The sequence below is a fragment of the Grammomys surdaster genome, unplaced genomic scaffold, assembly GCF_004785775.1.
Source record: "Grammomys surdaster isolate TR1022 unplaced genomic scaffold, NIH_TR_1.0 362, whole genome shotgun sequence".
Lineage (NCBI taxonomy): Eukaryota > Metazoa > Chordata > Mammalia > Rodentia > Muridae > Grammomys > Grammomys surdaster.
Genome location: NW_021604781.1, coordinates 4,178,683 through 4,192,116, shown reverse-complemented (window position 1 = coordinate 4,192,116; position 13,434 = coordinate 4,178,683). Strand labels below are relative to the sequence as shown.

General features: G+C 37.8%; 1 protein-coding gene and 1 pseudogene across 1 annotated transcript in view; one reads left to right on the top strand and one right to left on the bottom strand.

Moving 5' to 3' along the window:
• The window catches only part of N4bp2l2 (NEDD4 binding protein 2 like 2), a 22,877-nt gene that overhangs the window by 6,987 nt on the left and 2,456 nt on the right, over window positions 1-13,434 (top strand). The window contains exons 3-5 of the mRNA XM_028779718.1: window positions 7,660-7,784; window positions 11,047-11,135; window positions 11,515-11,591. Coding sequence (XP_028635551.1) covers window positions 7,660-7,784; window positions 11,047-11,135; window positions 11,515-11,591 — 291 coding nt within the window. The remainder of the gene's footprint in view (window positions 1-7,659; window positions 7,785-11,046; window positions 11,136-11,514; window positions 11,592-13,434) is intronic.
• On the bottom strand, window positions 4,991-5,341 carry LOC114631413 (annotated as a pseudogene).

Genomic DNA, 13,434 nt, shown 5'->3' with positions numbered 1-13,434 from the left:
GCTGTCCTGGAACTCACTCTGTAGACCAGGCTGGCCTTGAACTCAGAAATCCGTCTGCCTCTGCCTCCCAAGTGCTGGGATTAAAGGGGTGCACCACCACTGCCCGGCAAAACTTAACTTGTCAAGTCTTTTATTGTTCTTTAAACTCAATACCGTATCAGTTTAGACTCATGAGACATGGCAAGCTTTTTTTTTTTTAAGATTTATTTATTTATTTATTTATTTATTTATTTTACGTATGTGAGTACACTGTTGCTATCTTCAGATACACCAGAAGAGGGCATCAGATCCCATTATAGATGGTCATGAGCCACCACGTGGTTGCTGGGAATTGAACTCGGGACCTCTGGAAGAGCAGTCAGTGCTCTTAACCTCTGAGCCATCTCTCCAGCCACATCTGTACTTCTATGTGTGGTTCTCACTTCAAGGAGCTTGGTTAAAGAGATTTTTTTTTAACCTCTGTTTCTCTCTCTCTCTCTCTCTCTCTCTCTCTCTCTCTCTCTCTCTCTCTCATACACACACACAAAAACACACAATCATGCGTGCACGCACACACACACACATAGTACCTCTTTAGATTGATACTGTTTGGACAGCCAGAGCTACTTATTCAAGAGTGGGTTCCAGGACATGCTGGGCTAGGTGTAAGTTCCAGACTACCTAAGGCTACCATACTAAGACACTGTCTTAAAACAGATTCGTTGTTGATTTTTTGAGGGGGTTTGTTTGTTTGTTTGTTTGGGTTTATTTTTTCGAGATATGGTCTCTCTGTGTAGCCCTGGCTGTCCTCAAACTCACTATATAGACTAAACTGGTTCAAAGTCACAGAGATCTGCCTGTCTCTGCGTCCCAAGTGCTGAGATTAAAGGTGTGTGCCACCACATCTGGCTTGACCCCTTCATGTTTAAATTACTAACCCTTGGATTGCTTGGCACTGAATGTAAAACCTCTTCTGGCAAGAAATACTTTCATAGAGGCGTTGGCTTTAAAAACAAAGTCTGGAGAGAAGAAAGAATAAGGAGTTATTAGGTAAGAGCCCAGCTGATTTGGAAAATTGAATGAGTTTCAGTGTGATAGTGAGTCCCATTCCTAGTTTAGTCCTTATTTCACCATCTCCATACCTTTAGCACTGTTTGCTTCTGCTGCTGATACAGTGGCTTAGTTACAGGTCGTTTTAAATGCCTCCTGTTTGTTTCTTCTCAGTATGGTACCCTGAGGTAGTCTGCAACTTACTATATATTGTAGTCCAGTATGTCGTGGAATACACTGAATAAGTAGCTTGGTCTGTCCTGAAACTCATGCCATATAGTGCTCTAACTTCCCAACTGTTGGCATTGCAGACGTAACACTAACTTTTTGAGGGTTTTATTTATCTTGTGTCCTTAGTAATTTCTAAGTTTATATAGCTTTTACTAAACTTTTCTACTCTGTGTTCAATATCAGCTATACAAGACAGTATTATCTTTTCATTCATTGATGATTAATCTAAGCCACTTTGGTTATAAGAAGGCAAGGGTTGCTTGTTTCTGGAACTCTGCTACCTGCTTGTTAAAACTATTATTGCTTGATTTTGGGAGATGCTTGGGGATAAATTATTGTTATTATTACTGATTACTACTATTACTTGATCTTGAGGGGGGAATACTTAGGGATAGAACCTGAGCCTTGTGCAAGCTGTGCAAGATCTGCAAGCATTCTACCACCGAGCTTTATCCCTAGCCCTTGGTGTTTTGAGATAGGGTCTTCCAAGAAATCTCAGGCTGGCTTGAAATGTGCCATGTAGTGTAGTAGAGGTTGGCCTCAAACTTAGGAACCTCACTACTGACTGGGATTACAGGCATAATCCACTACACTAGGCTTGCTACTAGCTCTTAATGAAAGTATTAGACTGACTTCTAACACAGATGCTGACTTTCAATACTTAGGACTAAGCAAGAGAGAAACACATTTCTTACAACCTTCGTAGATATGGTAAACTGGAGGTTGCCCTTCCAGGCTATCTAACAGCACTTTGACAGGCTCATTTTAGGCACGGGATTCAAGGATATTTAAATAGACTTTTGTTACTATTATAGTTATCCTTAGGTAAACAGAGTGCTCTGACGCAGTATTTGGACTTAGAGCCATTTAAAGACCAAGCCTTGGGTGTTATTTCTAGGAAGGTAGAATATAGATCCAAAGTTGTTGTTGTTGTTAAATCATGCAAGGGAAAAGGGATTGTTTAAAATACTTTATCTAATTTCTTTTACTCTGATTTTCACTTGTGGGTGTATTTTCAGAAACAAGTTGTCAATTTTATCAGCAAAATATATGGTATTTATCAAAGATAACAGATTGTTGAGACACTTGTAATAGCTTGTACATTTGGAGAATAGTCCAGGCTTAGCTAGAAAGGGATATGATTTCTCTGAATATGCAACTGCCTAGGATACAGCTTAATTATCCAAATGGTCTCACCTGTGCTAAACTAGTTTAAGGTAAACTATAACAACTATGTTGAATATAATGTAATATATTTTATATTTTAAATCTGTTCAGTATTGTAAGCAGAAAACCAAGCTTGGCAGCAACAGCTGTAATTTGTTTAGACCCTCAGGGGAGGTAAATGATAATTACAGAAATCAGGATCCACAATGGTTATATAATATAATTTAACTATACTATTCTATAGTATAATATAATTTAACTATAATAGTTAGTAAATTTATCTCATAGCGTATCCCTTGTAAATACTAGAACTAGAAATTTGCACTTCTAGAGGTAACTCCAAAACTTGCCTAAAACCATACTGTCCCCAACATGCTAAGTGCCCAAGACATTTTTGCTTATGACTTCATTCATTCATTCATTCATTCACTCATTCATTCAAGGTCTCAGTGTATAGTACAAGGTGTACTAAAACTTGTGAATTTCCTGCTAGTACTGCTATATCTAGCTTTTGTTAAGGGTTCTGAGGCAAGAGACTATACAGTTGTCCCTTGGTATTTGGTTGCAGGCTCCTGTACAGGTATTAATCTCTTTTGATAAACTTAAGTCCCTTAAAAGAGCATCATATTTATACATGCCTTATACATATATTCCTACATGTATACTTAAATAATCTATGGATTCCTTAAAATGCCCAGTACAATGTAAATGCTGTTAGTTACTGGTATTTTAGGGCAGTTGGAAAAATGTTCAGTAATGGTAGTATGATATATTTAACAGATTTATAAAAAATATTTAAAATTGTACCTTCTGTCTTATGACATTCAAACTTCTTTATCTAAGATAAAGGATAGTAATCTGGGCTAGCAAGATGGCTCAGTGGGGTAAAGGTATCTGTTGTCAACCTGATGACCAGGATTTGATCCCTGGAGCCCACATGCTATGTGCCACCTCCACCCCTCCCCCCAAAAAACTACAAAATAAATGTTGCTAAAGAGTAAAGAGTTGCTAAAAATACCTGATAATTTACAATCCAGGATATAAAAAGATGAAAGAACTGTAGAAAACAACTTTTAATGTTGACATTTAATTTAAACCTATTACCATGGTAAATGCTGTTCATGTTACTTTCCAAGGAAAAAGGGTCTTGAGGTTAAATATTTCTATTCCCCCCCACCCCCTTCCTTTGGGAAAGAATGATCTTTGTTGAACTCAATAGGAAATACTTGTCTCTGGTCTTATAGTTCTTTATTCTTATCTGAGAAGTGTTAAGTAGATATCCTTAAGCACCTGGGTAAAGTACTCCTGTACTAGGGTCTCTGCTGTGCCAGGTTCAGTGTCAGTGGTTCTCAGCCTATGGGGTGCAACTACCACAGGGTCACATATCAGATATTATGATTTATAACAGTAGCAAAATTACAGTTATGAAGTAGTAACAAAATAATTTTATGGTTGGGGATTCTAAGGTTAAGAACCATTGGCTTGATTGTTTTGGTTGTTTGAGATAGTAGCCTTGTCTGGCCTAGAACTCTAGAACTTACTATGTGGGCCTCTTGGCTGGCCTAGAACTCTAGAACTTACTATGTGGGCCTCTTGTCTGGCCTAGAACTCTAGAACTTACTATGTGGGCCTCTTGGCTGGCCTAGAACTCTAGAACTTACTATGTGGGCCTCTTGGCTGGCCTAGAACTTAGTGATCCAAAGTTAGTTTCCAAATCCATTTAGAAGCCTTCAGGGGAGGAAATTGTACAGGATCATTGTAGGCCATTGGTTTGGGAGTCAGAGAACTTTACCTGCTGCTACATATTAAACTCTGATGGTGGAACTTTTATAATTAGTTTCTGTGCTGGACTTAATACCAGACTATCAGTGTTTTGAAAATTAAATGATATTGATAGATATATGTGAGACATAAAACGCTTGACAAAGTGTGACTCAGATGGCCACTGATAGTGTTTTTTTTTTTTAAAGATTTATGTATGTATTTTACGTATGTGAGTATACACACTGTCACTGTCTTCAAACACACCAGAAGAGGGCATCAGATCCCATTACAGATGGTTGGGAGCCGCCATGTAGTTGCTGGGAATTGAACTCAGGACCTCTGGCAGGATAGCGTTTAATTAGTCTACAATATTGACATTCTGAGAATCCATTTAGAATACTTGACTAGAGATAATTCTGAGTAAAAGAATTTTGAAAATATTGGTGTTATTATTTTTGGTTCATATGCTTAGTATGATATCCCATCTCCCTAGGTTCATGAGTACTAATTGAAAAAGATCCATGTGGACTTCATGCTGTCTGGGAAGAAAATGTCTCGTCAGGCTCAACTTTTGCTCATTGTTTATGTGTTTAAGAAGGTCTTCATGGAGACTTGTTCATGTTTTTGTTATACTAGTTAGATAATGAAAATGGACTATTGTTTTCCTATTTTTTTAACTTGGAGAACTTAAGCCATTTCCCTTTTTTTAAAACATAAAAAAACAAACAAAAACCATGGGGTTTTATTTCCGTCCCATTGGGCAGGGTTCTACAGGACTCGACAGGACAGGAGCAGGCTCTCAGAGGGTCGAGGCCTCCACTGTATGCCGGCACAACACCATGGCGACTGAATCTCTGTGCAGGAACATCTTGGAGATGTAGCGGTCCTTGTTGACAGGCTTTTTTCCCTTGCCGCTCTGGAGGATCTCAGTTGACATCTCCTTCACATTTTTCAGCACCTTATTGCAGTGCCTGTTAAAGGCCTTTACCTGGCCTGGGAGCTTCTTGTTGTGATAGTTAATGAGCACTTGGGTGTTGTTCTTAACTGACTTCATGAGCTCTGAAAGGGAACCTGTGTCAAATTTCTCCTCCTCCCGCTTCTGTAACTCCTCTGGGGTCATCTCACTCTTGCGCTTATTGAGGAGACTCATGGTGGAGATTTCGCTCACAGATTTAAACCATTTCTTGAGCACAATGGTATTAGCATCTTAAAAATCATGTGTTAATAGGTTATAGAACCAAATAAAAACATGAATCTTGGAATGACAATCTAGATTTTGGTACTGTTGAATATAATTAGTTATGTGGTTAGTTATAATCAAAATACATTTTCAAGTGATTGAGCTCTGGTTTAAAAGACATTTTAATTTTTAAAATATTTTTTTAGATTTTTAAAATTTTTATACGTTAAGTGTTTTGCCTGCATGTGCCTGGTGTCCTTAGAGGTCAGATCCCCCTGAAACTGGAGTTATACATGGTTGTCAGCTGACATATGAGTGCTAGGAGTCGAACCAGAAACTTCTGAAAGAGGAGTCAGTGCTCTTGACCACTGAGCTGTCTCTCTAGCCCCAATCTTTTTCTTTTTTTTCCATTCACAAAATACTTAAAATACTTAAAAAGCTTCTATGGTTTTTTTGAAACTAGGCTATTAAACAAACTAACCAATGCCACTGTAGCATTTTATATCTAATTGTTCACCTCCTGTCCCTACTCCAACTTGTTTTCTTCCTTTCTTAGATAGTCTTCTCTGTTAAAAAAAAAAAATCCAACTCCATTTCTTCCAAAGTACACAGACAACCCAAACCTTCACTTCCATTTAGTTTGATTAATGTAATTTGCTATAAAATAATGTAATATACTCTAACCCTGTAACTAGAAATATAAGTTTGCCTATTTTGATACATTTATTTTTATAAGCTGTGGAGAGGAGCAGTGACATTTGTCATGTTAATAGTTGACATCCTCCCTACTACCTTATGGTAGGAAGAACAGGAAGAACTCTTGACTCATCCCAAGACTAGCTTGTTTGACACTTAAGCTACTTCTTCCACTGTCTACTCCTTCCAGCTCCTTCACGATATCACATTTCCTGGGTATTTGCTTAGCAGTTGAGAGGGAATAGTGAAACTGCAAAATTACACTTTTTGTTGGATCCGAATCCTTATCTTTCTGTGTTTTGCCTTTCTCAGGACACTCCCAATCTCACTGATTGTGGAGATCCTCTTGATATTCAGGATTCTTGTTGCTTTAGGTTTCTTTCTTATCATTCTTCCTTAAGCAGTACAGTGTATATGGCTATTTACAATGTTTTAGATACTCTAAGTAATCCAAAAATGATTTAAAGTATATGGAAGATGTGAACAGTTGGTATGCAGATATCACACAATTGTGTACACAAGGCCTAAGCATCAGCAGATTTTGGTATCTGAAGGGTCTCCCTCTCTGATACCAAGGAACAATTATAATTTCAAGAGTAAGTCTCTTTCCTTTGAGTTTACGTAGTGTAAATTACTTGTACAGGCAAAAGTAAGTATAGTGGATTTGACTTTCTTTTGCTGTTTGTGGAATAATACTGTGCTTGAATAACTAGGAACTTCAGATTGGAACTGATGGTTTGGAATTCTGGATTTTTTTTTTTTTTTTTTTTTTTGCTTTTCAAGACAGGGTTTCTCTGTGTAGCCTTGGCTGTCCTGGAACTCATTCTGAAGGCCAGGCTGGCCTCCAACTCAGAAATCCTCCTGCCTCTGCCTCCCAAGTGTTGGGATTAAAGGTGTGCGCCACCACTGCCCGGCAGAATTCTGGATTCTTTTCAAATTCCATTATATGTCTTTCCACATTTCCCTACACTAATTATTACTATAAGATGCTACCATTTTTTGTTTTTATTTTCAAAGCACAGTTTACTTGTTACTGATATGATCTGAGAAAATTTTATTTAGTATTCAGTGATTAATTTCATGTAACAATCTCTAAAGTTTAGTCTTTTATACTTTAGAGAATCATAGGTTGTTTTCAGTCTTATGTCTTGGGCTCTTTATTACTCTCACATGAGTCGTGTTTGTTTGGGCTTAGTAGAAATGAGTTTGAAAGCTGTCTTGGGTCAAATACGTTTTTCCTAGATGGATGGCTTCCTTAATCTTACTTGGATTTTAGGTCACATATACCAGAGCAAAACATTTGTAGGTTCTTAATACCAATTCACAGAGAGCTAAAGCAGGCATAGTTGTTAGTTGGTGTTATTTGGAAAACAATACATGGTGTTCTAAAGTCGCAATACAAGTGCTGGTTTACAGTTTTCATATCTGTAGTTTGATAGAGTGAAGTATGAAGTGATGTGTAAAATCTGAACAGTTCCTCTGCTGTTCTGCTACAGTGCCTTAAGGAGTCAGTGCCAAGGTTCCAGTGCTGATTTGTTTGTCCTGTGGTTCCTTTGTCTGGTTATAGACCTTATGATTTCTTTTGTTAACAGAATTCTGCTTGGTCAGAGTCGTGATGGCATCGTCTTCAGCACTGATGACTATTTTCATCATCAAGATGGGTACAGGTACAATGTTAATCAACTTGGTGATGCCCATGACTGGAACCAGAACAGAGGTTTGTTTTGGGGCAAGGCTCCTGGGATGGAGTATTTAACTACGAGTCATACCTAGGATTTATCTTTGACTTAGATGTTTACCAGCTGAATGACTTTGACAAACTGTTAATAGATTGGAGTCCTAATTTCTTCTTCTGTAAGACATGATAATAATTATTTGTCCTCTCTGGTCAAGATTGTAAGAATCGGTGAATTTAGATAAAATGGGATGAGCTATAAGTAGTTTCCCAGTATAAACTGATAAAATAGAGGTGGGAATATTTCAGTAGGTTTTCTTCTTTTTACACCTTATGAATAATTCAAAGAACTCTTGATACCTTTGTGTTGTAGTATGAAAGTTATTTCTATCCTGAATAATACTAATCTCTTAAATCTTAATAAAAGTACCTATTTTAGTTTTACTATACAAATTGATATGAAAAGAACCCTGTCTAATACTTCATTTTAGAAGACATGGGTCAGTTTCTTTACACCATGAGTATGGTCTCAATCCTGACAGTCCATTTGTATCAGGTGAGGGATCCCTCCCCCCTTTAAAAAAATTACAGATTCCTTGGGGCTCAGACCTAGAGATTCTGCTTTAGTTTGATTTAGAATGAGACCTAAAAGCTGTGGATCTTTAAATTTTTTAAATTAAAATTTTTTGTTTTGTTTTTGTTTCTGTGTAGCACTGGCTGCCCTAGAACTCAGAGATCCATCTGCCTCTGCCTACTGAGCGCTGGGATCAAAGGTGTGCAGCACCACTCACTGCCCAGCAGCTGTAGACCTTTAAAAATGTTTTCATTTTAAAAATGTTATGTATATAGGTATTTTTTCTGGATATAGATTCCTGGTACTGGAGTTACAGAAAGCTTTGAATCAACAGGTATACTACAATAGAGAGTTGTGAGTGCGAGGACTTGAACCTGCATCCTCTGGAGGGGCAGCCAGTGCTCCTAACATCTGAGCCATCTGCCTTGCTCTAAGTTGTTTGTTTTTAATTTTCTAAATGATTATATTGTGTATTAGATCTAGAACTATCTAAAACACATACATAGTATAAGTTACGTTTAAACCTACATTTAAGTTGACAAGATGGCTCAGCAAGTAAAGCTTTAAACTAGTCTTAGAATATGTCTGCCCTAAACATCTGTATTAGGTACTTCCTTTTTGCTGACCTAATATACCGCAAGTGAAGAGGAACTTTGGAATACTTGTGTCCTTGCCCCCCATGGGAGAGGCTAATTAACATCTTGGTCTGGGGACACTTGCTCGATTAACAGTCAGAGGAGGAAGGGAGAGGCTGATTAACATTCCTCAGTCCACCTGGAAGGGAACCACCTGCGGGTGGGGAAGGTCCAGAGCGCGTAGACACCTACAGACAAGGGAGGTCCTTGCTGCCTCATTCCTTAGAAACCAATCAGTTGAAAGAGTCACACTGTTCTGCCAATCACATTGTGCCTAATGGCTGCTCACTAAGGACTGTACAAAAGCTCACTGACCTAGCAGCATGGAGCCGCCTCTCCTTTTGGGGTGCAAGGTGGCCCCAGAATGCTGGAACATTAAATATTCCTCTTGTATTTTGTAGAGATCTCTTGTATTTTGTAGAGTCTCCGCATGGTTCACTCGGGGTCTCTGGTAAACTAAGGCTGCTCGCTAGAGCCTTAGCAACTTAAGGAAGAAGGATTTATTTTGGCCCACAGTTTAAGAAGGAATACATGGCAGGGAAGTCTTAACAGGAACATTATGCATCTGACCACTCAGTATCTACAGTCAGGAAGTACAGGACAGAGTGTAGGAGTTGGACTATTAAACCTCAGAAGCTCACCTCTAGAGACCCATTTCCTCCAGCCATGCCCTACCTCTTAAAGGTACTTTGGCCTTTAAAAACACTGTTACTACCCTCAGGGTAGTTCAGACTGGTGCATTTCCTCCTCCCACTCTAAACCGATGTAGCCAATCCTTTGACATTGCAGTACAACCCTGTCCTCTATATCATTCACTCTTGAGAACTGAGCAGTCTGGTTACCAAAAAAAAAAAAATTTCCCAAAAAGTAAGCCTCATGGTGCTTCAAATGAGTTTACAATTTTGTATTGGGCTACAAATAATGACGATACTGAGCCACATGTGGTCCATGAAATGCAGCTTGGACTTGCCTCGTTACATTATGTTGAATTTAGTGGTCTGGGTCCTGTATATCAAGAACATTTCCATCTTTGCATTCAACTTTTACAAATTTTCTGAAGTTAATTTTTTTTTATCTGATAACCCCGAGTTTGTATACACTGCAGTCATTAACAAATCACTGTGACAGTGCTTCTCCCTCATACTCAAGAGATGGCATTGGTACAGGTGATAGTTTAGAATAAAAGCTGTAATCTCTTCAGTCACACATCTGAGAATCATGATTGTAAATGATAAAAATCATGATTCTAACTGATAAAAATCAGTTCAACTGTGGTGTTGAGCTACTTGATAGATGAAATTTTACTTGTGGATAATGTTTTTCTTTTACACTAACATTTCAAATGCATTACTTAAGTTCTTATTTATTTATTTATTTATTTATTTATTTATTTGTGTGTGTGTGTTTGTGTATGTATGTGTGAGGGCCCACACATTTGCCCAGTCTGTCTGAAGATCAGAGAACACGTTTTTCAGAAGTGATCCTCTCTTTCCATCTTGTTTTGAGGTAGGGTTCCTCCTGCCTCTGTTGGTGTGCTCTGTAGTCAGGCTAGTGGGACTATAAGGTTTAAGTCTGTTTTCCTGTCTCCACCTTCATCCTGCGGTAAGAGTTCTGAGACTACAGATGTGCACCATTGCCCTGCTTTTTATATAGATTCCAGGGAGTGGGCTTTGGTTTTTAGGCTTGCATGGCAAGCTCTTTTCTGTCTGAGCCATCTCTCTCACATCATTTTTATTTTACAGAAATGCCTACCGCTCTGATATATAAAAGATCATACTTATTATTGCTTTTCAATTTTGTTTTACACTTTTCATTTGAAAATTTATTTCTGTGTAAGTAAATTTTTGCTTCTTGTGTCTTTTATCACCTGTATTTCCTGTTAATGAGATTAGCTGTTAAGTGAACAAAATGGTCCAAGATGGTTTTTGTGGCTTGTTGGGTGGTTTGTTAAAACCAACATCCAAAGAATATACCTGGCATGTCTAGTATTTCATGGCACTAATTGAAGAGATGCTACAGTTTTTGTTTTAAATGCAAAGATGTATTGTTTCTTTCTACCAAATATTTAAATTTTATTTATATGTTTTTATTTCAGCAAAACAGGCTATCGATCAGGGGAGATCTCCAGTTATAATAGACAACACTAATACACAAGCCTGGGAAATGAAACCATATGTGGAAATGGTAAATAATAGACTTGAAAGTTTTGTTTATTCTTAACAGATTTTCATAGTCTAAAAGTTGGGTTATTTTACTTTTATTACTAAGGTATATTAGTTTCCCTTGCTTCCTAAATAGGCTTGTTGGGTTTTTTAGTCTCTTTTAAAAAGAGACTGGTGTTTATGATGATTGAATGTGCTCATCTTCTTAGTTACTCCTGGACTTGAAGATAGATTTGGAATTCGTCCAGTTACATAGCCTTAACATTTTTCTAAGCCACATTTACCAAGAAGCATTTTTCTTGGTTGAGCAGCCTTCCTGTTGTCAGATGAAACTTGTATCTATATACCTTCTTTTCCCTAAGATTGTTCTCTGGGTTTTGTCTTCTCCCTCCCCTGTGTAGGCCATAGGAAAAGGATACAGAGTAGAGTTTCATGAACCGGAAACTTGGTGGAAGTTTGATCCTGAAGAATTAGAAAAGTAAGAGCCTCATTTTTATTGAATCCTTTTTTTGTTTCTTGATTAATCTTTGCATGGTTAGTTTCTCCCTGACTTTGCTTGTCCTCTTTGTTAGTTGGGATCAGGGACTATTTATTTTTTAAGAGGAACAAGTTTTTGAAGAGCTTTGCCTTTCAAAATTTATCAATTATCTACTGTTAAATGTGCTTGGGTCTTTTTCTTAATAAGAATTCTTTTGTATAAGCTTATTGACTGATATGTGACATTAGGGCTTCGCCATCATCCCTCTACCATCATCTCCTCTTGTGGGTCCCATCATCACCTTTGTACCAAGATGTGTTTTCATCTTGCTCTGACTTTTCCATCTTTCTATAATTCTATCCCAAGAGCCTTGGCATCACAGTGTTTGGGAATTACAGTTTGTTTGTTTTTTGTTTTTTTGGTTTTTCTTCTAGAATGGTAATGTGGTATGTTTAGAAGTTTGTTTGTTTGTTTGTTTGTTTGACCTATCAGAGTTGAGGGCAATATGTCGTTTCAGACATTTTAACATTTCTGCTTCAAATTATGACCAGTCATGTTAAATAAGAGTCTGTATGCTCTAGTTTCTGTGAATAAGTAGTTTTTTGCCCAAGAAAACTAAGGGTTTGTGAGTTTTGTTTCTGGGCTGTTTAGAGGTTTGGGTTTTATATCATATTTTGTGAGAGACTGTCAACTCCGGACTTGGAGCCTCACTCTTGGTTCTGTTTGCCGGTGCCCTTCCCTTCGTGTCACTGCTTGGCTCCTCACTCTTTCTCTCCCTGCTTTGATTCTCTTCATCTCTGGTACCAATTTTATTGAGATATAATTCAGATACTTTACAACTTACCCATTTAAAATATACAATTCAGTGATTCTTAGTGTATTCATAGAGCTGTAGAGATGTCAGTCCTCTTTTTAAACTGCCTTTTTCACTCTTTATCTTCCATCAAAGTTTGGCCCCATCCTGCTTCAAAACGATGTTTATTATTTTCTGCTGGTATTTATAGAGCACTAGTGTGTGCACATAAAACACACCTTCTGCTGTAAACTCAATTTTAGCCTCCAGACTGTTGTTCTGTGTATGAGGCCCGACTATTTCTCCACCTTTAATTCCTTTGACTACTCTCTTGTGACTTGTGTCTTATATACTGATGATAATATCTGGCTGGCATTGTTTGCGTGCCAAACTATATGTTATACTCGTGGTAGAAGAGATAGAAATTTAAAACTAAAGATAGTTGAATTGTGGCATACAAATGCCTAAATTTTTAAACTGTCCTATAGTTATGGCTTTATTTGTGTTTGAGAGACTGTTGTCATTAGGGTTTTTGATTGTTTTTTTTTTTTGTTTTCTTTTCTTTTTTTTCCTTTCTTTTTTTTTCTCTGTAGACCAGGCTGGCCTCGAATTCAGAAATCCACCTGCCTCTGCCTCCCAAGTGCTGAGATTAAAGGCATATGCCACCACCGCCCGGCTTGTTTTGTTTTTTTTGAAACAGGTTTTCACTCTTCAGCTCTAGCTGTCTTGGACCTCACTGTGTAGACCAGGATGGTCTCAAACTCACAGAGATCTGCCTACCCTGGTTTTTCAAGTACTAGGATTAGAGATGGGAGCCACTATGCCTAGCAAAAGAGTTTCTTTTTTTTTTTTTTTTAATTTATTTATTTATTATTTATTTATTTCATGTGTGTGACTACACTGTAGCTGTCTTCAGACACACCAGAAGAGGGCATCAGATCTCATTACAGATGGTTCTGGACCACCATGTGGTTGCTGGGAATTGAACTCAGGACCTCTGGAAGAGCAGTCAGTGCTCTTAACCACTGAGCCATCTCTCCAGCCCGCAAA